Raw genomic sequence first — 24706 nt, forward strand, 5'->3', positions numbered from 1 at the left:
AATCATTTCAAATTGGTTTCTTGAACATGACAATGAGTTCACTGTACTAAAATGGCCTCCACAGTCACCAGATCTCAACCCAATAGAGCATCTTTGGGATGTGGTGGAACGGGAGATTCGCATCATGGATGTGCAGCCGACAAATCTGCGGCAACTGTGTGATGCCATCATGTCAATATGGACCAAACTCCCTGAGGAATGCTTCCAGCACCTTGTTGAATCTATGCCACGAAGAATTGAGGCAGTTCTGAAGGCAAAAGGGGGTCCAACCCGTTACTAGCATGGGGTACCTAATAAAGTGGCCGGTGAGTGTATATATATATATTTAAAATTCAATTGGTACCTGGAATCATGCTGTTAAAGGCGATGGTCCTCTGGCCAATAAAATCTTGGCCAATCGGGTCATGATCCCAAACCAGAAAGCGTATAAGAGCAATCTCTGACATGTGAAGAGTGAAGACGAGTGTCTCCTCCCACATAGGATTAAATCCTGAGAGAGAAAGATAGAGGATGGGGTATTAGAATTAAATAGGATTATTTTATGCAGAAATAATGGAAAGGATGAGAGGATAATTCACATTCACCTACCTTTTTCACTCAAACAATTACCTGCTTGACATTCCCAAACCAGACAAAATAGGCCACTTAACTGAAATCGCTTTCCTCAGAGTGGCTGAATAACTTAAACTTGCAAGAGTACCGTTACACTCAAATGGTATTGTCATGGACTTGTCCATTGTTTTTAACACAGTTAATCAACAGATATAGAGTCCTTCTTAGACAAAAAGCTCTAACATAGATCATTTTCAATATCCTGTACCCTATAGATAGAGTCTGAGGTCCCACATGGCTCTATTCTTGGGCCAATGTTGTTCTCTTTTTTACCTGGTGTCATTATGAAAAACAACCCAGACAAGAGTGAGCAGTTAATCAACAATCCCTTCCAAAATGATGGCCCTTCATGACACTTTGAGTTCCATAACATAAAGAAAATCAGCCCATTGCCAAATCTCAATTGCACACAGACACCCCGAGAAGGTTATCTCTTTACAAGATTGCATCTACATATCCGAGAAGGTTATCTCTTTACAAGATTGCATCTACATATCCCTTAATAGTCTGCATTTGACAACATCCAAAATGCTGTCAAGTTCCAATTTCCAAATGATGCTATACACCACCACTAAATCAAACTTCCACTTTTCAAATAACACTTAATGACACTTCAAATCTCAGTCAGTTTATTTTTTTTAACTTTAATTATCTCAGTACCGCTTTATATGCACCTGTGAATCACAGTGAATCAGAAAATAAATGCAAATGCAAATGTAAATCGAATTGTTTGGTTGCCGAGTGATGTAGTTTGAGGTGAGATCTAGTACAAGTATCATGCATAAATATACTGCACCTCTTCCAAACAAAGACACATACAAATGAACACTCCAAGTAATGGCCTCACGGTTTAATGACACTTTACTGACCAATCCCCCAACAATTAAAGGTTAAATGTGTTGTTTGTGTGTATAATATAGAATATGTCATGGGATATTGCTCTCTCACCGTTGTCATCAACCACTCTGGTTTGCTCTTTGCAGCAATCCACTGGTAGACCAATAATCTCCACTTCCACAAATGGATCAATTATCTAAAGAAGAAGCATTTAAAAAAGATTTAAAACAACCCAAAATCAAACTATGCAACTATTGTTATTTGTTACAGTACCTGTTTAAACATCTCAAGATAATATTCCTCAAAACTTCTAAGGGACACATATTTGCTTCATACCTGTGTCATTTGTAGGTAGTGATTTGCACATAAATACAGAGTTTAAGCATACTGTAGGCTATTACCTTGTCTTTATGGTGATTTGCTATGGTCTAATGATTGTATAATTTTTAGGGAATGATTACATGCTGTGAGAAGGCCTGATTACATGCAGGCTAACAGACTGCATTTTCTTCCTTAATAAATGAAACTAGTTATCAGTGCACATTATTCCTGAAAATGTTTTTGGATATCATAGCTTTTGTTTCGCAATCCCTTCAAATCCTGATGCATAGAAGGCATTATTCCTCACTGAATATTCCGTTTCACTCTTCACATTATGGAAGTTAAATGCATTGTAACAAATCATAAATATTTCTATGGTGTGTATGAATTGCAGGGGTAAATCAAAGGCATTTGAATCAGCAACGGTCCAATCTGTAATGCTCATAATGAGTGAACTTTAAGCAATCTGATGAATGTTATAAGGCCAATTCACACTGCAACAGACACTTCGTCGGGGTTATTTTCCGGGTCAGTGTGATACCTCTGTCGGTGTCTGTCGAAGCTTGTTATTGCAGATTGAACATGCTGATTCGGCCATTTGACGGGTCACGGAACGTCTGAGAAGTGACGTACTGCAATCTGTGGCTTGTCCACGTTGGTCTGTGACTGTCAGTGCAGTGTGAATTGGCCTTTATATTTCACTTCTTTTGTGTGCTTAAAATGTGTGCTAAACTTTAGATCTGAAGCTTATAGGTTGCATAATTCAGAATTTTTCAGGATAAGCAACATGTTGTGTTGCTTGCTTGCAATGCAGTAGAGTAGATGGGGTTGAGATTGTGGTTGAATTCACTATTGCTTTTATAGGCCGGTCTGAACAGCAGGCTCAGTGAAATCCCACGAAACAGCATAAACTCGCAGTGAGAGACAGCTTCATGCTGCTTGCTTTCTTTAAACAACTTCAATAAGATGTTTGTTGTTCATGCTAAGAGGGCCATTTGAAGTTGACTATTTAAGCACTGTCATGATTTACCTCTCCTCGGTCACCCAGCATGGAGTCTTTGGGTTTGGGTAATTGCTGGCCACTGATGACCTTAAGAACCAATTGTTTTTTCAACCGACCTGGTAAAGGATCCTCGGCCATCGGATTAAAAGAACCTGCAACCAAACATTCCATATTTAAAATTCCATATCTCAGAACATCAACAACTCTATTGAGAAATAGATTCCTAGTTTGGCTTGCTTACTTAGCTTTGAATAGCTAACCTTAACTTTGACTTGGTCTATGGAATGATCAACTGATCTATTGAATATTGTTCATTGAGTCAATGGAGTTCATTGTTGTCCATTGTTGCCTCTATTGGACATATGTTTCTTGTTCATTTCTTTAATAAATGGCATTATTTTGTTTATATAACAATAAATGTAATTTGTTGACATTAACTTTGTATTATATTGATTTTGTGATTAATATAATAGTAAAATCTGAATGGAATATTCCTGAATGGAATATACAGTCAAACCAAAATTCATTCAGACACCTTCAACATTTCTCACATAATCACAGTTTATTCGCTATAGTTTAGAAAATGGTAATACAATATTTCACTGGTTTTGGCCATCCTTCTGTTAGACGGTCTCACAAATGAATTCGGTTGAATAGCTGACAGCTGTTAAATTTAAGTTCACAATTAGATAATACCAATTTAGGTCAACCAACTACCAAGCAATGCTTAATTTTGTTCAGTCTGTGGTGTAAATAGGTCACATTAGCAATTAAAGACAAAACATGGTCAGGTCAAAGTGTCTGAATAATTTTTGGTCACAAATTTTTATAATTTTTACTGGTAGTCCACCGTATGTAGAAATGTTGTGTATAATATGTCACAGTTTACTTTATTTTGCTATCCTCACTTACATAAATGAACTATAGTGTCCTGCACCTAGTAGTAAACAAATATCAAAAATTATATCTGATGTCTGAATAATTTTTGGTTTGACTGTATAATATATAATGAAAAAAAAAAAAAATTACAATGCAGCTACACTATAGTGAAATATAACAAAATCAGGAAGATATTATACACATATAGACATACACAATACAACTGACTTAAAACTATCAACCTAGGAATGCAGAAACTCACCTTCACACATGCAGGCAGGTTTCTGGATGTAACCACAGTTGCCGTTGCAATTAAACTTGGCTCTGTTGAGTTGTAGCACTCTGCCCTCTGACTGGTAGTTCAAAGCAACTGCAAGAAAAAAAAGAAGTGACAATTACGGTTATATTTACTAGCATATCTGTGGTGTAGGGCCATTCCAGCAATTAAAATTAAAATAAAAATGTACCTTTTTTATTATAAATAATTCCTGTAAATCTAGTTGTGTCTTTAAAGAATTGAACCATTGTCGTATTAAATTTAAATGCTGCAATTGAATAATGAGCAGCAGGTTCCCAGTATGTTTAGGCATACGGTTTATTCTTGGTCTCTCCAATAAACATAAATATTTGTTTGTGGGTGGACTGGCGTACCCAGATGGCAGCCAGCGTTCCAGAAGGGCTGTGGGTTGAAGTTGCTGGAGTCCACGCGATAAGGGGAGGGGTAGATGCGGGAGAGCTGGCGCTGGTTGAATCGGACGAACTGCACTGGCTTCTGCTGCATTAACTGATGGGCCTTGGTCTCGCTCATCGACGACACCTGCCAACTGCAGCTGCTCACTGCAGAGCAAACCACATGCATGAGGTGCTGGCATATAAACACTGGACTACACCCATCTGAACAACTGGAGCAATTTGGAGGATGAGTGCTACTTAAAAATAATGAAGTAATCAAATATCAGTCAATTATAAAATCACAAATACAAAAAATAAACAGACATATTTACCAAGTGTTTTTTCTTACTCCATTTTAAAAATGAGTTACAAATTGCACAGCTGATCACATGAGTTTTTTGATAAAAATATAATACAAAGATTGTTGGAGTACTTTTTACTATTTTAAAAATAGAAATAATACTACTAAAATATTATATGTCTTTCCACTTTAATATTTCATGTTTAATTAAATGTAATGTTTTTTTTTTGTTTTTTTTTGCTGTTTCTTTGTAATTATTTGTTAAATCTACTAGACATTTCTGAATGAAAATTGTTTCAAAGTAAATCCTTCACCATTTTTTTTATTCAGTGTAATTTCTATGTGTAATGAACTTTAAACTGAATTTTAATATAACCTTAAAGGATTAGTTTACTTCAGAATTAAACATTTTCTGATAATTTACTCATCCCCACGTCATCCAATGTTGATGTCTTTCTTTCTTCTGCCGAAAAGAAATGAAGGTTTTTGAGGAAAACAATTCAGGATTTTTCTCCATATAGTGGACTTCAACGGTTTGAAGGTCCAGATTGCAGTTTCAATGCAGCTTCAAAGGCTCTACTCGATCCCAGCTGAGGAATAAGGGTCTTATCTAGAGAAACGATCGGTCATATATAAAATAAAAAAAAGCAACCTTTTACCCACAATTGCTTGTCTTGCACTAGCTCTACGATGCGCCACGCATTACATTGAAAGGTCACGCGTGTTCCGGTTAAAAAATGTAGGGTAGGGCAAAAAATCTCATTTTCTCCTCCAACTTCAAAATCATCTGACATCGTTGCTATACCTTTTATTTATTTATTTTGTAAAGGGCGTTAGACTTAGTCTTTGCACGTTTGGTTTGTAAGCACTAGGTCGGTACTTCCGCCTACATCACGCTTGACCTTTCAACCTGATTACGTAATGCGTGGCCCATCGCAGAGCTAGTGGAAGACGAGCATTTGTGGTTAAAAAGTATTTAAATTTTTTTTTAGAAAATGACTGATCGTTTCGCTATTTAAGACCCTTATTCCTCGGCTGGGATCATGTAGTGATTTTAAAGCTGCATTGAAACTGCAATCTGGACCTTCAAAGTGTTGATAACCGTTGAAGTCCACTATATGGAGAAAAATCCTGGAATGTTTTCCTCAAAAACCTTAATTTCTTATCGACTGAAGAAAGAAAAACACGAACATCTTGGATGACGTGGGGGTGAGTAAATTATCAGGAAATTTTAATTCTGAAGTGAACTAATTCTTTAATAAAATAAACATTTCTGATGGATTTCGATTGGTTAAGTGTTCAATGTAGTATCACTCTAGAGCCTAAATAAAGGATATATTTTTCATCAACCTTGTAATACTGAATCTCACAGGTAGTGTTCGGTGTGCAAATGTTAAGAGATTTTCACATATATTTTCTGTTCTTCTCACCTTGTGCCTCAAAGTCTGGTATGCCGACAGATTTTGTGTATACCAGATCAGAAAGTGCTCTTGACAACTTCATGGTTTTTTTCTTTCTGTTAAAACAGATTACAGTTACAGTTGCATGAAGGTTGAAGCATATTCACACAAAATATTTAACTGACTATATATTGTATAAATTCGCACATGAGCAATTCTCATGGTACCTGCTGTGATGCGCTGGTGCTTTAGACGCGCCACTCGAGCTCTCCTGATCAGTGTCCGTATCCTCAAAACTGGAGGATTTTTTCAGTTTACTCGTCTTTTTCTACAGTGCACAAATGGAGTTGAGGTGATGCAGTGTTAATTAAGTCAATACGTAAGACATAGCCGAACACTATTGGAAAATAAACCTCGAATGGGTGATCAGGACTCACAAAGCATTTATTACACAGCTGAATCAAGTATTCCAGAGAGCTGCATACACACATTTTATTATTTCTATTAATCATTCATTCAGTATGAATAATTGATCTATGCCGCAGAGGATGTCTGTTTCAGTGTGTGCAGTGTGTTGTTATGGGAAGAAACATTGTTTTGTTGAATGTGGGTGCATTTGCGAAGTAATCTATAAGTACCTTGCGTTTGGAAAAGCTCCCCATGAAAGATTTAGACACACGTTTGTTGCCACCGACGTTGGCCTCATCTCCAGTGTCAGTGCTGTCTTCTGCTTTCCCCTGAGTTCAACATATAGATGCATAGCAGTGAAAATCTGGACAGTATACACTAAATATACCAAATATACATTATATGTATATACCATATCATGACAGTTAAACAGTGGGCAGTTACAGTAACAATAGATACACTTCTGCCGCGGATGGACAGAATGATCACTAGGTGGCGGTAGCAACCTATTCAAACAGGACTGTTCTCGCTCTTTCCAAATGGTTGATTGTGCTATAGACATACTCTCACACTAACAAAATAAATTTATCTCAGTGTCTATGAAAAACAAATAAGCTGCAAATAAGATATGATCATCCACATTTACACATAAACCCATTATTCAGTATTTAGAAAATTGGTCCACCTTGATGAATGACAGTGTGAACTAACTTTGCTACTTAGTTATAACATAGGTCATTTATATTTAAAGACTTAAAGTGTTTAAACAGACTGAGTGTCAGGGAGAGGGTATCGTGGGCCGCCAAGGACGGCGGTGTAGCAGTTCTGTGTAGTTGTCTTATTTAAATAGGCCTCAAGTAACTCCTTAAATAACCACACTATACACATCTGTACAAGGGCAGAACTAACCTAATTAGAGCACTCGCTGAACCGTTTAAATGAGTAAAAGGTAATAGATCTAACAACAGTATTTTGTCAGAAATTATGATTATAATAATATATATATATAATATATCGGAGACCGAGCTTTTGAGGTGGCTGGTCCCACATTCTGGAACAAGCTCCCACTTTATATTAGAACAACTTCCTCTCTATCTGAGTTCAAGTCCTGTCTTAAAACCTATCTATTTTCGGTCGCTTTTAGCTTAGAATGATCATGCTACTCTGAACTGCTTGTCATTATTTATGTCTCTAAATTGCATTAGTTTCTTTCTCTATGTGTACAGCACTTTGGTCGGCCAGTGGCCGTGTTTAAATGTGCTTTATAAATAAACTGAAACTGAATTATCATGGTCAATTATTTTAAAGATTACTTTTAAAAATGATCAGCTGCTTTACAGTATGTCATTTGGCTTTTAGGTTATAGTCTCTTTTCTTTTTTTCTCTTAATATTAAGTGTATAAATTGATGATTAATTCAATTGAAAAAAAAATCTGAGAAATGAATAACCAAACTACAATGATCCAGGTGCATTAAAATAGAATAGAAAATCGAACGTAATGCAACAAAAGTGAATAGTGTGAATTGGTTTGCACTGCCAAAAAAAATAAATAAAAATTCTTACTCAGTATTTTTGTCTTGTTTTCCAGTACAAATATAAAAAAAATCTTAAATAAAAGATCATTTTACTCGAGAAGCAAAATTAATAAAAATAAAAAAAAGGAATAAAATAAAATAAAATAAGAAAAAAATAAACTTCAAAAATACAAGATTATTTTTCTTACCTTACAGGCAGATATTTGTTATTATTTTAGACATAAACTCGCTTAATTTTGATTGTGTGACTACATTTTTTTGCTTCTCAAGTAAATGCATCTTGATTTAAAAATGTTAAGATATTTACTGGAAAACAAGTCAAAAATACTGAGTAAGAACGATTTTTTTTTTTTTTGCAGTGTGTAAATGTGGTAACATTTCCTCTCCATGAATGCAGTTTGGGTCAAGTACAGCATATTAACCTTCTGCGGTGATTTGTCATGTTTTCCCGTGGGCGGCAGGGCTGCCATGGTAAAGCTGTCTGGATCTTCCCGGTCACGAATCTTTGACTCCTTCATGAGGTTATCTAATTTTTTCTTTGCAACATTTTCCGCCTGCTTCCTGTTCATGGATGTCTGTAAAGGAGTAGACACAGAGAGAACTGAATTTGAATGGACCTCATGTGACGCCTTAAAATTAACATCTGCAACTTTCTACAGAGAACATCAAGGTCAAAACCATTCATCAAAATATCCAGGTCAGTTCAACATAATTCCTTGACCCAATTTTACACACAGAAAAATTCATGACAAATATTCACTTAAAAAAATGTCTGCTTTATTTTTACATTACGCCACTTAAAAGAGAGAGGAGCTTTCATCTAAAATGCATGAGCCTTTGAGGTTTCTCTAAGAGCCCTTTGCAAGCAGTACAATTGAAATGTGCTGCTAAAATAACATGCCAGACATAGAAGGACTTGAAGAATTGAGGATTAGGGTGTTTCTCATTGAAACTCTCAAGAATATGTCTAGGGGATATTATAACCCTAAATGAAACAATAATAATAAAACATTATATTTAGCATTTAGAAAATGAAGACTTATGACATTATTTCCATGATAAATAAACACATTAAATCTCTCCACCAACTGTTAGTAATAGTTATATAATGTTTATTATAATATGAAGTAAATATTACTATAGTATGAAAAAAAACATTTGTGAAGGACAATTATAAGAAAACATAACTATAGTTTTTGTAGTATTAGTATTTTAGTTAAAAAACAGAGTTCTTGAAGAAAGAAATATTTCATCAGAGTTCATAATACTAACATCTTATATTTATAAATGATATAGTATATTCTGTATATGAATGACCTACTACATATGCCAAAATACGCAGTGTTTATATAATATAACAGCGGACAGCATTGAATATTATATCCCACAATGCACTCGATTTGCCCTTTTATTTTCAGTGTGTTGAATGAACATTTGCTACTCTCTCATCGTTTGATCGGATTACTTAAAGTTAACACATTTTTTCCACTAAGTATAATTTAAAATACACCATATAATCATCTAACATTACTTACATCTCCATTCATCAGCTTGCAGTCGTCCTCCATCTCATCTGCACTGTCTTCATCAGACACATCCCCCTCCTCTGCGTTCTCATCTATATTTGCAGCCAGTTTCTTACCCTATGAAACATATAGAAAACATGTGAAATGTGTCCTGATTCATATTTAACACTAGTGCAGTATAAACACTTGCAGTCAGGGGAGGAGTTGAAAAAAGGAGCAGATAAGTCAGGCAATTTCTGCTTGCTTCCCGTAGGGATGCTTGCACTGTGTTTGCTTTCTTTATCGCAGATAAAGTGAATTAAATGCAACATTTTTCAAATAAACAGATGTTTCAGACATGTAGCAACAAAACTTAATTTAGGACTGCAGCTACTGCTTAAAGGGGTCATATAATGGTACATGCACTTTTACAAGTTGATTGTTCTGAAATGTGTGTTGGCAGTGCCTGTACACAACCATCATAAAATGATAAAAATCCATCCAGTGTTTTTGTTTTAATCTCCTTGTTTTCCCCTGCCTCAAATTGAGCCGTTCGATTTTGTGACGTCGCACGCTCGGAAGCCCCTCCCACGATTGTTGATTGACAGCAGCGTTTCAACACAGACCCGCCCTCGCTCATGAGCCAGCTGTCAATCATAGTCTGCGCGGCGCGGACCGGCGCGGTCATTGTTGATATGCTGGAGCACTGTCTATGAGCAGAATGGCGTCTAAGCGATTGTGGTGTTCTGTTCTTGGGTGTAATAACGAACACAGCAGTCATTTTAATGTTCCTAAATCCGAACCGCTGAAGACGCAGTGGCTGAGTTTGTTTTCGAAGGGAATATTCCCCACGAGCAACGTCAATGCTCTCATGTTTGCGCGAATCATTTCACACACCAGACTGCTTTATAAACGAGGGTCAGTATGAGCTGGTTTTGCTAAGAAGCTGCTCATGAAAAAAGGATCGGTACCAGCTATTCGTGTTCCGGCTGAACCTCTAGAACAACTGAAGTGAGTGTAACGTTTTATTAAACTTTATATTAATATTTATATTAATCTTTGGAAATCGCTAGCTGCACTCTTCACAATGAATGCGTCTAAGGTTTACACTCACGGTACATTACGGCATGTTTTCTATGTACGACGTTCTCAATATAATTCATAATCCCACGTTTATACTGAACAACGCGTTATGGTTATTGTGTTATTGTGTTACAAACGGTGTAGCACAGAACAGAGAGGCGGGGTGAGCAAAGCTCATTATCATTTAAAGTCATATGCACTGAAACGGCGTGCTGAAAACAGAGCTGTTTTTGACCAAGTAAAATAAGTGTTTTCTTACAATACTAATGAGAATTTGTAATTAAAGTATATTACAAACTTTTAATTTAGACCCTAAAGAATCATACTAGCTTGTACAAAAATGGCATTATATGACCCCTTTAATACAGAGGCTGTATGTACAACAATAACATAACCATTTACCAATAAAGTGGGATCTATATTTTGCATCAGTTTTATTTAGATAAACATGACTATAACATGAAAACAGATTTTCACTGGCGTGGCTTTGGCGCTGTCTGCATAATTTTAACTACCATGCATAGCTTTAAGTTAGACACTGATTAGCTGCACAAAGTCGAACACACATAGTATTTTTGTAATCCCTTTTTTTGACACTAATGTTGCAGAACAACATATGTGGCCTTTAAGAAATTAAACATGGCCCAAAATCGTGTTCCACACAGCTGTATGTTACACATCTTCTTTTTTTTTTAACCCTGATTGGCTGTTGTTTATTTTCAAACTGATTTTTTGTTTAAGTGCAGATAGAAAAATATTTTATTCAGGAAATGTTAGTGTAACGGAGGCAAGCTGGAAAGAGCTGTGCAAGTAAACCTCACTCTCCTGGCCTCAAGAGGCGCACTAGCGACTGACTCTAGAGGCTGCGGTCTTAAGCGTCTTTGTTAGCGCGCTCGCCTCCCATGCCAGATACGGCAGCTGGTATCAAGCTTGGAGCGTTGCGAGTAGAAATGAAGGGGTTACATTGGTGTCGTGACCCGGATGGGAGTGAGGTTTAGGGGGGCGAGTGTAACAGAGGCTAGCTAGTAAGAGCTGTGCGAGTATACCTCACTCCCCTGGCCCCAAGAGGCGAATTAGCGTCTGACTCTAGACGCTGTGGTCTTTAGCGTCCTTGTTAGCACGCTAGCCTTCCATGCCAGAAATGCTGATTTGAATCCCGCTCTGAGTGGTGCAAGTAGAACCAGAGTGATTACATTAGAATACAGTGTAAGGACACATTGGCAGTAATAGGAAGAGTTGGGGCCAGATATACAAAACAGGGCAAATTAGTGTGAGAGCGCAATTCCAAAAAAAAAACCCCAAAAAAATGCAGATGGGAATGGAAAGTTCTGCACGCGATCTACTGACGACAAATTAAAGAACACAGACGCAGCCGGATCATTTCCATAATGACCAACACAAGAGCAGCCCAAATTAGCGTCTGGTTTAAGACATGCTTCGGGCGGTGAATAATGGCGCAAAAAACAGTGACTAGCGCAAACCTTAGTATATCACCTTGCATGATACATTTAAAAACTCTCCACCCATAAATTTTGCGTCTGAATGGGAAACTCCTACAAATGCATATGCAAGAAGGTCAGCTGCGTGTGCCCACGCCTTTTCAGAGCAAATTTTTCACTGCGTGCCTATAGTAAATCCTGACAGTAGTTATTTAACGCCAAAAAAGGGTTTGCGCTGGCGCAAGCTGTTAGTAAATCTGACCCTTGGTTTCTTGTAGCAAAAAAATCTCTACTAGCATCTATACACAAATGTTTGCAAGCAAATGTTTTTAGCTACCAAAGCTTGATTTCATGTTTGTGTTCATCATGATGCAATTTATAACCCAACACCAAATACATGTTGCATGATCAGTTTTACCACAAGGGGAGCTATAATAGTTATTAACGTGAATTGTCTTATTCTTATTTAGTTTTCTCTTCTGCATTCCCCGCAAACTGCCCTACTATACAGTAGGTGAAAAACAGTATGTGAAAAGATTATTATGTCTGATTTCCTATTACGTATAAAGATTATTATGTCACTTTTTTAGTATTATGTCTGAATTCATAGGGCCCTATTTTAACGATCTGAAACGCAAGTGTCAAAGCGCAAAGCGCAAGTAACTTTGTGGGCGGATCCCGGCGCTGTTGCTATTTTCCCGGCGGGATAAATGCCTCTTGCGCCTGGCGCAAATCTAAAAGGGGTTGGTCTGAAGTAGCTTCATTATTCATAGGTGTGGTTTGGGCGTAACGTGAAATAAACCAATCAGAGCGTCATCTCACATTCCCTTTAAGAGGAGGCGCGCTTGTTCTAAAGAGGATTCCTATTATAACGGCGGATTTGCCAGGCGCGCGCCAGGAGCGGTTCACAGCCGAGGAGAGCAACGTTCTCGTCAGGGCCGTAAAACACAGAGAAGTGACATTGGGGATGGAGAAACCCACCCAAATTAACTTCTGTTAAACAGGCGTATGATAATTTGAGTAAATGTGTAAGCTACATGTATGCTTTTATAATAAATTGTCTATCTATCTATCTATCTATCTATCTATCTATCTATCTATCTATCTATCTATCTATCTATCTATCTATCTATCTATCTATCTATCTATCGTAATAATGTATGATTTGCAAAAATGAAAACTGCCGCTTAGATGAGAGAATCAAAGTGTATGCGCGTTGTGCACACGCTACATTGATTATGGCCAAGCATGCGCTCTTAAAATAGCATAATGAACAACGCGCAACGCGCCACTGACTTTAAACTAGGTTTTTTTCTGGTCAGTGGCACAATTGTTTTATAGAACAGCAAAATAGCATGAGGGAAAGTTTGCGCCGGAACATGCCTCCTCTTTGCGCTGAACCGCCCCAGGGAGCGCAAGTGTATCTGTGGAGGGAAAAGTCCGCTTTGCGCAGGTGCAAAATAGGAATGATACATGCGTCAGTGTACAAAGTCATTTGCGCCGGGTGCAAGATAGGGCCCATAGTATCCATAAAACAGTATAGGAGAAAAATACTGGGATGACTTCCGATGAGATTCTGAAGTGAGCATCTAATGTATAATTGGAATGGGAATGGCAGTGAAGCAATGTAACGCTGGACGCTGGAAGGTCACATGACAATGATAACAAGGCGAATGTAGTGTGCCCAGATCACATTCAGACAACACACATGTATACTATATAAAACATACTTTTTTAGCGGTCTCTAAGTAATTACTTATTCAAAAGAACTTATGCTATTTTGGAAGCAGCCAGGCATTTGAAAGAAACGTTATCGGCCCTTTGAGTACTGAGCTTTGCTACTGCACGAACGCATGATGCAAGTACATATAATGGGACTGCCTGCTTGCAATACTAAATGCATTTTTATCTGCATTTCTGTAGAGGATGTTTCTGGCCCAAGGGTGTTATAGAAGTAACAGCATCTTACAAGACAATTAAAACCCAGGGGACATACCGGTTCTTACAGGGCTTTATCAGTAAAATGATTGAAGCGCACAGAACAGCACTTATGTGTACTGACTACAGAGATGCAGCACTGACATAGACAGGGACATTACCAGAAAGAGGCCAGTGATAGATAGACAGAAATGGGTAAATCAATAAAGGGTCAAACAATGTAATTAGTTTTAGTGTGTGCCGTTGGTTGCTGTTTTTATTGGCTGTTGCATTAACACACTGTAAAATCCATTTAACTCTCAACCCAAGTTTTTTGAGTTTTTGATTTTCATCATCAGGGATTAAATTCAAAGTATTGTAACCTTTTGCACTACTTTGTTTTTACGTAAAATGAAACAAAATTCAGCAATTAAACTTAAAGGGATACTCTACCCAAAAATGGAAATTCTTTCATAATTTATTCACCCTTATGTTGTTCCAAACCTGTATGAATTTTTTTCCTTCTGCGTAACACAAAAGAAGATATTTTGAAGAATGATGATAGCCAAAGAGTTTTGGTTCCCGTTGACTTCCATTGTATTGTTTTGTCCATAAAAAAGGAAGTCAATGGGAACCGTTACCAACATTTTTCATTTTTGAAACGAAATTAGGGGGGTGACAGAATTTTCATTTTTGGGTAGAGTTGAAAACATTTAGATATTTATTATAGCCTTGTTCAACAGTAACAAAGCAAAATTCCAGTCAAATTCAACGATTGAGCTTCGATGAGAGTGCATTATAACACACAGTCTGTTTTCTGGGCTCCCAGTAGCCACGTGCTCCATGATTCACAGCCTGTGCCGAGCAATTTGTCAATACGACCGGCTGGCCCAGTTTGCAGTTCAGTATTCACTTTCTAGTGGGAACGTCAGTCTGCCTTCCAATTATAGCGCCAACTCGCTTGCCGAGCTGCTCTATCTACGGCCCAATTTCCAAACCTCACACTTTATTAAAAGCACAGGAGAGGGCTGGACTTCAGCAAATATATTTTATATCAATAAGACTCTACGGTTTTGCTAGATGTTTGACCAACAACAGCAGAAATTTCTCTTATTCTTTGGTAAAAGATTACACATGATACAATTTTCAGAGAAAAATAAGTAACATATTAAGCACAAAAACAATAAAATATAAATTTTTTAATACCATGCACTTTTGAATTGAAAGCATATTTTTACATATTCTATTCTAGTAGCTTAATTCATGTTGTTTAGTTAATTATACTGTATATGTTTTACATCATGAGTGCAGTCATCATCTGAAAATGACCATAAATGTGCTGCTTTTGAATGAACATTTGTACAAAAAAAATGTTTAGACAGTTACCTTGATGAGTATTTTGCCTTTTAGGTCTTCAGGTGAAGGCAGGAGTCCAGGTGGGTCTGTGGGGATGGAGGATATGTCCAGTTTATCACCAAACACTTCAGTCAGATACTGAGCCATCTTCTTTTGCTGAGGGACACTGCAGTGATTCTCAATGGACAGAATCACTGGATACCTGGAGGAAATATGGTCCAAAAACAAGCATTTACAGATCTATGATAATAGTGAGGCTAATAAAAAGACTTAAAATGTCCTTCAGGTTTGAGGCTTAAAGGTGCAGTAAGCGTTTTCTGAGAAACCAAAACAGTCAATCTACTATATGTTCATTTTTTCTTCTTCCTTGTCGTTCTTTGGTCATCTTCACTTTATTTAAGCATTATTTTGCCTCGCTTCAGCTATGATAAAGAGACATCCACTCTTGCATTGTGTGTTCGTGCAGTTTGGGGGCGGAGCAATGAAGGGAGGGGTGTGTGTGGGTTGATTTAAAATACAACAGTGTTTCTCAGAAATCGCTTAATGTACCTTTGAAACAACAGCTTACAATAAAAAAAAAGGTGACCAAAGCTTCAAATAACTTATGCAGAAATCTTCAAAACAAATTAACATTCTTTATGGCTTAATATAAAATTAAACAGCTCATTTAATATTTAGTTGTATCCTTATCTGAGGTGGAAAAACACACTTCTGGTGGTTAAGCAATCATTATTTTCAGTGATTTCAAGTCTTATTTCTTACTCTCTTTGTGGAAAACACTATTTTTGGTACAAGAAACCTAGATCCATAAGTGAAAACAAATAGCCCTAGAGACTGGTAACTGACAGATTTTTTACTGCTGTAAATGCGTACTTTTACTGCCATTGCAATTTATAAACAAACATGCTAATATGGCAAGCCAAATAGACACATAACAGATGCATATCACATCTGACATATGAGTGAGACATTGTCAAAAAATAGCTTTTTGTTTACTGCGACCTGCAAGAACCCTTAACAGTGTGTGGCTTCATTGCATTATGACCTTTAGCAACAACAACACCTGAAACTCATAGCGATGGAGGAAGTCATGTAGAAACAAGCTGTCAGTGTGAAATGTTCATGTGGACACACATGTTCACACGTTCCCTAGACCCTCTGCTCAACAGTGCTGTCATCAGGCTCAGAGAATGGGATATTACAAAAACAACGTGACTGTGGGCTAGCATTGATTGTCCTTCACTGCCAGCTGTCAGGCACATAAACCTTCAGGACTGAAACTTCAGAGTAATAGTTGTCGTTTCTCGTATATACCCCGGAAAAGCAAAATATATATGTATGTGTTTGTGTGTGTGTGTGTGTGTGTATATAGACGCAGAATTTAAGCATACATCTACTGTATATACATCTATATATTAAGCATACATATATTATATATGGCAAGATAATAAACTGATTCAAGTGTTTTAGCAGCTTCTTATGATTTCTGTTTAATTATCTCATTATTGTAATTTATTCACAGATACAGAAATTGTACAAAAAAAATTGTATATGTATTTAATTGTACAACTAAATAGAATAAGAAAAAGCCATCAACAAGAACGGTTTGACGAAATCAACTTGAACTCCATAACTTTTTGTCGGCATGGTCTGAAGTTGATCTGATACGATTTTCGTGAAATTTGGAGCAGCGGTCTAGGAGTTTGAAAAAGTAGGTTTTTCATGAAATTAAAAATTATGGAATAATTTTCATGATGGAAAATGACATCATAGGTTGCGTTTGAACTGTCTTGAGCCAAAGAATCAGAGGAAACATTTTTTTTTCTATTTTGTTTCTAGCCCGTATACATTTCAAAAGTTATTAGCATAAACATTAGTGAACATTTGGACAGTTGGTGGCGCTTGAGGGTTTGAGTTAGAGACTCCCAATTTGCTATGGTACCTGTTCAGACTTTCCTCTATCTGTGTGCCAAATTTCACAACTTTTTCACAAGTGGTTCTGTGGGCTTCCTTAGCTTAGACTTTCATGGCGGAAGACGCAGCATCGGTGCTTGGCCCGTAATCATAATAACTTTGTATGTGTGTACACTAGAAATTGCATTTTATAACAAAAAGACTGACTCAAAATAATTATACATACATTTGTTTTGCTCTTCTCAGCTTAAAAAAAGTTGGTAGTTGTTTATATCTGTCAACCACTACCTATAACCTTCTGAATCAGTCAATATCCAATATATCCGATGTCTCTTACTGGGTTTTGATGAATGCATATTTGTTGATGGTCTCAATAACATCTTTAAAAAGGATTTTGGAAGTCAGGGTGTAGCCATGATGTACGATTGGTTCTCCATCCTGCCCATCCCAGCAATCCACTAAAGGATGATAATAAAACAAAGTTAAAATGTATTAAATGGATTCATTTAAATGAGTTAAATAAATGTACATGTAATTGATACTTTTTCCTTTGTATTTCTCAAGAAAACTAAAGCATATTTTACAAATCACACACAGAGCTTTGATTCTCATAAATAGTTTCACAAACTGTGGAAATCCATTCACTTTAGGAAAATCAGGCCAGTCTTACCTTCCACACATCTGCAGCCGGCCTGAAGCACCCAGGCGTACATATCCACCCGAGACTGGGACATGAGCTGGTCGCCCATCAGGTAGGTGTTGTGGGAGGAAGCAATGAAGTAGTTACTGAGTGGCTGCGTCATGTCCTGGTTTACCTCGTAATGCTCAGGGTTGAAGATGTCCCCAGCAGGACTGCGCATGTAATTTGTAAAACCTGTGGTGTACATTTAGAGGAGATTGTGAATTCCTGTCTACATTAGTTGATGCAGTACAAAGAACATTTCAGCATTTCAGTAACATTTCAGCAACTGAATTTTAGAAATAAAACATCCGTACCGTCAATCCCCAGGACACCCAGTGTCTGGTTTTCAGGACAAGGCTCAAACTTGGACACAATTTCGAGGCAGTGCTCTTTTGAGACACTGGTCATCTGAAACACAAACAAACAGAAAAGAAAGATGAACAAATGAATGATTAAACACGTACAAATGCGAAAAGCATGCATTTAATACAGTTACAGCCAATTTTTATTCATATATCAAATGTGTGATAAATAACGCCACAGGGAGCCATCCTCACACAACTCGCCCATCTCCGCTCTGGAGTCGATTGTGACGCCTGACAGCTGGCGTTTAAATGGACTGATTAGTCGACGAGATTCCCATCCACGCTAATCAGTGTTAGATATTTCCTCCAGCTAATGCAGTGGAGGATGGTGGGACACTGCCAGCTGTGGATACGGAGTAAACTGCGCAGTACATCAACATCATTGTTGATGAATGATTAGCTGCTAGTGGAACTTAAAGGGATGGGTCTACTTTATTCTCAGCTCTATTTTGCTCAGTCCATTAACGATGCTGTTTGATAAGAGACACTTTTTTTTCTTTCTTTTTTTTCCCTCTACTTGAGACAAATGAGAGTGGAGTGTTATCATGAAGAAAAGGTCACTCTGAGTGATACCATTTGCTTGAAATGCTAATTTCCTCATTCTATATAGTTCATGGTGTATGTTTAATTTCAATTTGACTGCATTCTAGTACTTTATAATGCCGTACATGAATGCTTTTAAACTTTTAATGAGATTTTAATGACCGCCTTAAACATCAGCGTTCTGTCAACCACTTACTTGAAACACCACTTGAATCAAACATCACGTGGATTTTTGATTTGCTAGTTGAAGTGATATGAAAATGTACCACTAGAGTTGATTTTACAAATGAGGTTCCATAGGTTAATGAACATTAGAATAGAATTAAATAGCTATCATTCATAGTTGTTAACATATCAATTCACTTGAGATGAATGTAATATTATATTTAAATCATAAATCAGTTATGACATGCAATCAATTGTATATTATGATATGTGAACATACAATCATTTCCTGAATGTTTCTATAAACAATTTATGAAATGGGAAAATGTTAATGGCTAGCTGAGGCATAACACTTCCATCATCTCTTTATCTGTCACCATTCTGGGGTGCGTTTCCCATAAGCATCGTTAGCCAACTATGGCAAGTTCCGTCGTTATCAGCGGTTCAACAAGTCTGTGTTTCCCGAAACCATCGTTCAAACGAACATTCGCAAACAGCATCGCAAAGTTGTGTGGTTGAAGAAGCAGAGTTTCTTGTTTGCATGACATGTGGACTCAATAAATCCTTATCTTGAACCAAATAAGCAAGCTGACATTCTGTAAAATCTGTATGTTTTATTTAGAATACATATAAATGTCATTTCCGTCTTTTAGTTTTTCAAGAGATTTAAAGCACTGTTTTTGAAGTGTGCATGTGCGAACGTGCTCTAGTACGTAAGAATGAGCCTATGATTGAATCTGGAAATAATGCAAAATAACTGAGAAAAATGAGCCGTAATTTATAGCAAAACATCGAGCATTAATTAAATCTCAAACATATACATTAAAAGTAGTTATTACTCCACAACCTGTGTGACATCATTAACCAACGTGGCTGAACTTCCAATATGCGACAATACGGTTTGGGGAAACAGTCGTGACAAGCTAGTTGATTTCTTCAACGATGCATCGTACTATGGCAGTAAAGCAGCGAGTTATGTTGTTGTATGGGAAACGCACCCCAGTTCAGTTTAGCATTTACCTAACACCATAATATTACCTTTACAACTTAAATTTAAAAGGAGATATGGTGATAATTTTTCAAATAGAGTTCAATAATACCAAGTAGTCTCTCAATGTCACACATAATGCACGGTTGGTAAAGCAACTCTTTCTTTATTAACAATAATCAGTGTTTTATATTTTTAGAATTTAAATTTTTATAATCAATTGATTCATCATTTGACAGCATAGATGCCCATAATTTGCAGACGGTCCATACTTATTCCAAAAAGAGGACTCAAATTTGAATATTTATGTTTAAACAAGGTCACTCATTTATGAAATTCAGAGAATTTCATAACCACTGCAAATGTACATTTTGTTTTTCAGTGTGAATAACCTGTTAATGTACTAAGTAGTGTTAATGTACTGTTAATGTGTTAAGTAGTGTTTCAGGCCACTAATAAAAATTCAAATAAATCTTAAGCTGCCCCCCTTAGCAAAGCTTCATTGACTTCTGTGCTGTTCTTTAAGACCATAAAAGAGAAGGATTTGAGGGTGTGTGAGGACAGTCTTTCCAAAATGTTGAGAAAAAGCCTATAAACGGTCACATTAGCATGGAAAGGTCACATTGTATTTTCATTGAGCTTATCAAAAGTGCCTGAGCTAAAAAGACGTGAAAACAACATGCATGACAGATGCTTCACAGTGCCTGCTGCATTTTTTTTGGGGTATTTCTATCTTACTAGTGGATTTGACCTGCCAACCACGCCTCACCTTTTGTTCAGTCTCAAGGAAGCGTTTGAGGTCATCCGTATCCAGGTGGTCTTTATGGTTGCTGTAGGTGAGCATCAGCAGGTAGAGATCGCGCCGCGTTGACATCATCTTATAGAAAGAGCAGAACTCCTCAAATCCCAAAGTGCCTTGGTTGTCATCAGTGTCTGCCTCCTAAAATCAGAGATGGAGAAATTTGGAGTGAAAGAACATCAAGGTGAATCAAACTGTTTGCCATTGAAGTAACATTATAAAAGAATTTTAAAAACGTTTAAAAGAAGTTTAAAAGAATGTCATGCTGCTCTTTTCCATACAACAAAAGCATATAGTGTCCAGGGGCTGTCAAGTTCAGAAAAACAGGGAAAACCACCATGAAGGAACCATCAAAGTAGCCTATGTTCCAAATCTTTTGAAGTCATATGCTATGAGGCTTTTTGTGGGAGAAACAGATTACAACTTACCTTACTTGCATTACATATTCAAATATCACGATTCCATTTTTCATGTTAATGATGCCAAACAGCAAGGTTCTTGCATGCCTCGTAACTGTGAGGGGGAGGGGAATATTTGCAGTAAATAACGACTACAATTATTTTAGTTTCTCACATAAAGCTATTGTACCGCTTCAGAAGACTTGGAATGTAGTGTACAGGTTATGCCTTTTTGTAATTTTTGTAGTTTGACCGTGAGCATATCGATTTACTTTCATTATATGGAAAAGAGCAAATGTGAACATTTTGCCAATCAACTTCTTGTGTTCCACAAATGAAAGAGTCGCATTAGGTAAATAATGGGGAAAAAATACATGTTTGGATTAACTATTCATTTAAACCCTGGTTGCTTGTACCTGTAATAACTGTTCTGTTTCTGTAATAAGTGTACAATTCTTTTTGGATGACTTTTTACATACTGTTAATTTTGTTATAAAAATTCATATGGCATATTCTCCTGATTAAAAAATATATATTTTTTAGAGTTAGCCTCCTCATATCTGAAACAGATTATGGTCAGGCTTTCACATTTTTGTAAAGGTATTTCATGCAAATAAACTGCTCATCACTTTCTACATCCAGGGATCCTCTTACAGAAAATACCACAAATATGCCTCTAATCCAAAGGTTTATGAACTGTAACCATTTTAATTCGTGTGCCATTTCTTGAGTGAAAATAGAGTAATGCACAGTTGTGGGTATTTGCTTCCTAAAGCATGACTTCAGTCACTGATCACTGGCTATGATGGAGGATAAACCAGCAGCTCTTTAATCAACTGGAGAAATGGATCATTCAATAACAGCAACCCACTATCACAATTAAACCCCTGCCTTGCTGAGAAGTCAAACCCCTAAAAAACAACAGCGACTCCACATCTCTCCTACAGCTCTCAGCCCATAAGAGCCCAGAACCGTTTTCTCAGCTCACTGAATCCCAGACTCAGACGCCAGCGCTGATCCGGAGAGCTGCTGAGTCAAACACACAAACAAAGGCTTGCGGTGAGCCGAGCCGTGGAGGATGTAATAAACCCTGAGCTAAGCGCCCGAGAATTGGTGCTTTATTGTGAGAAGCGTGAAAACAGGTCACAAACACTGAAGATGCCGAGAAGAGCCGCATTCACACTGCTCCCTCCGAGGAGATGGCATCACTTCCTCTGAGTACAGGACTGAGGTATCTAAATTATGGACCTTACAAATAAATACACTACATAATTAAAAATGGAACTTTTTATACAATAAATATACTTATAATTAAATTGTAAAACATTATTACATTTTTACATTTAAAAAAAAATCAGGGTATTGCCATAGGGTTGTTCGTGATTGTAGGTTATTTACTGTCAAAAAAGCCATAATGATAATCTGTTCTCTAGATGTAAAAAAAAATTATCGGCCAGGCCAGTCCAATTGTTTGAGGTATAATTCACATCAATACAACAAACGGAGCAGATTACATGTCAAAGTCAAATTGTAAAATATTATTACAATTAAAAATAACTGTTTTCTATTTTAATATATTTTAAAATGTAATTTAATCCTGTCAGTGCCACTTGATTAATATGATAATTTTGTGCTCAAGTAATTTCTATTTTATTTTATTTGAATAATTATTAGTAGTAATTATTATCACATTTAAAAACGGTCATACTGCTTAAAATATAAAAAAACGTGATATATTGTCCTCTCAGGATTCTTTGATGAATAGAAAGTTCAAAAGCACATTTATTTGGAATTGAGTTTTTTCACATTTGATCAATTTAATGTAACCCTGCAGAATATAAGTATTATATTCTTTCAAAAAAATCTTACTGGCTTTTGACTTATTACTAAACATTGTTCTCTAATTAATATATATTATTTCAAACGAATTTTGATTTCAGTTTATAAACACACAGCAGATTTTCAGCACACAATATGCCGCGAATCACACAGGTTGTTTATGAGGTTAAGCCAGAGAAATCAGGGCCAAAGACTTAAGGTGACATCACTCTCTGTTGTTGGATAGCAGGGCCAGATTGCCCCCCTGTGGTTTACTGTGTCTTACACTAAAGGCCATCTGTGTCCATTTACAGCAGATGGGGTGGATGCTGATGAAGTGTGAAGCTTAGTGACCTGCAAACAGCTGAGGTGAGGTCTCGATCACATACTCACAATAATCCAGGTGGCCATTTTTATGCTTTGGAGCCGAGAAAAACAAAAAAACAAAACAAGGAATGTCGATATGTCAAACACTGTTTATTATGCATTTTGCTAAAATCTTCAGGGCTGACCAATTATCTGTATTTTCATATTCAAGTTAGAATAATTCTAGTCTAGATATATGCGACCAATGATAATACAGGACTGTCTCGTGTGTATACATTCAAAATATGGTAAGTGATTTTTCAAAATACCAAGCTCTAACTACTGCAATTTCTTCCTAGGCTGATTTTGAGTTTCCTAGGCTGAGGAAAATACCAACTGGTACACTTAATACCAACTAGTACTAAGTAATACAGTGCCAACACACCACATTGCTTTCAGGGTTATATTAAACTAATATTAATGATGGATCCAATATTCCTAACATTTTGGAACAATCCAACATGGAGTAGCTGGCAGGACCGAACATTTTTGGCATCTTTTGTTCTGATGGGATATGGTGAACAGATAGGATCCAATATTCCTGACATTTCAAGTCACACTTAACAAGTCAGCTTGTTGTTGTTGTTTTTTACATTGTGGAATACACCTGTTGTGTGCTTTCATCGATTACCCTTAAGGTAACCGTAGCTTTCAGCCAGAAGCAGCCCAACCTTCCTTGAGTGTTTCGACCCTTAACCACAACACTCTCCAGTTGGTGGATCGGCAGTGGTGGCCAAATCACTGCCCATCTGCTCCTGGCTTCCAGCTGTCTTCCTCTCTCTTACTCCATATCCAGCAAAAAGCTCGTTCAGCCTCATCTCCCATTCTATGAGTAGCGTTCGTTTTGGTCTTCTCGTCCATGCCTAAAGCTGACAACAGCAGCCATGCAAGGATAGGCCAGGAAAGCCTCTGCACCCTTGCTGCATGCCTGCCATCCCTGGTCTTTGCACTCCTGGATTAAAGGCTGATATTTCAAGGCCTTCCTCTCATGAGCCTCTTCACAGCCCTCCTCCCATGGCTCTTTATTAAGAGTGATACTTTTACTCTTAGATTTAAGTGCTGCTTTTGATACAGTGGACTATAAAATCTTACGTCTTGAACAATGTGTGGGTATTGAAGGTTGCACTCTAAATTGGTTTAAGTCCTACCTGAATGCTAGAACATTTTCTGTTTTCATTTCACTTTTATGCTGATGACACCCAGATTGATTTGCCCTTAAAGAAAAACTCTCTGATCTTTGAAATGAAATAACTCTGCTAGATCATTAATTAAGGTCGTCTCAATAAAGATTGCTGATGGTTCCCAGATCTAGACTTGAGACGAGGGGTGACCGTACTTTTTCCATTGTTGGTCCAAAATTTTGGAATTGTCTTCCTCTATCTCTAAGACTAGTATCCAC

General features: G+C 37.1%; 1 protein-coding gene across 1 annotated transcript in view; it reads right to left on the minus strand.

Moving 5' to 3' along the window:
- plch2a (phospholipase C, eta 2a) overlaps nucleotides 1–24706 on the minus strand; it is a 153798-nt gene that overhangs the window by 13930 nt on the left and 115162 nt on the right. The window contains exons 6-20 of the mRNA XM_056246782.1: nucleotides 20696–20866; nucleotides 18180–18273; nucleotides 17854–18057; nucleotides 17521–17641; nucleotides 15300–15471; nucleotides 9505–9612; nucleotides 8392–8544; nucleotides 6664–6762; nucleotides 6253–6353; nucleotides 6056–6141; nucleotides 4304–4489; nucleotides 3915–4022; nucleotides 2801–2925; nucleotides 1561–1645; nucleotides 344–490 (exon numbers count right to left, since the gene is read on the minus strand). Coding sequence (XP_056102757.1) covers nucleotides 344–490; nucleotides 1561–1645; nucleotides 2801–2925; nucleotides 3915–4022; nucleotides 4304–4489; nucleotides 6056–6141; nucleotides 6253–6353; nucleotides 6664–6762; nucleotides 8392–8544; nucleotides 9505–9612; nucleotides 15300–15471; nucleotides 17521–17641; nucleotides 17854–18057; nucleotides 18180–18273; nucleotides 20696–20866 — 1960 coding nt within the window. The remainder of the gene's footprint in view (nucleotides 1–343; nucleotides 491–1560; nucleotides 1646–2800; nucleotides 2926–3914; nucleotides 4023–4303; nucleotides 4490–6055; nucleotides 6142–6252; nucleotides 6354–6663; nucleotides 6763–8391; nucleotides 8545–9504; nucleotides 9613–15299; nucleotides 15472–17520; nucleotides 17642–17853; nucleotides 18058–18179; nucleotides 18274–20695; nucleotides 20867–24706) is intronic.

This window comes from Rhinichthys klamathensis, unplaced genomic scaffold, assembly GCF_029890125.1.
Source record: "Rhinichthys klamathensis goyatoka isolate OS25496 unplaced genomic scaffold, OSU_Roscu_1.1 h1tg000040l_1, whole genome shotgun sequence".
NCBI classification, from domain to species: domain Eukaryota; kingdom Metazoa; phylum Chordata; class Actinopteri; order Cypriniformes; family Leuciscidae; genus Rhinichthys; species Rhinichthys klamathensis.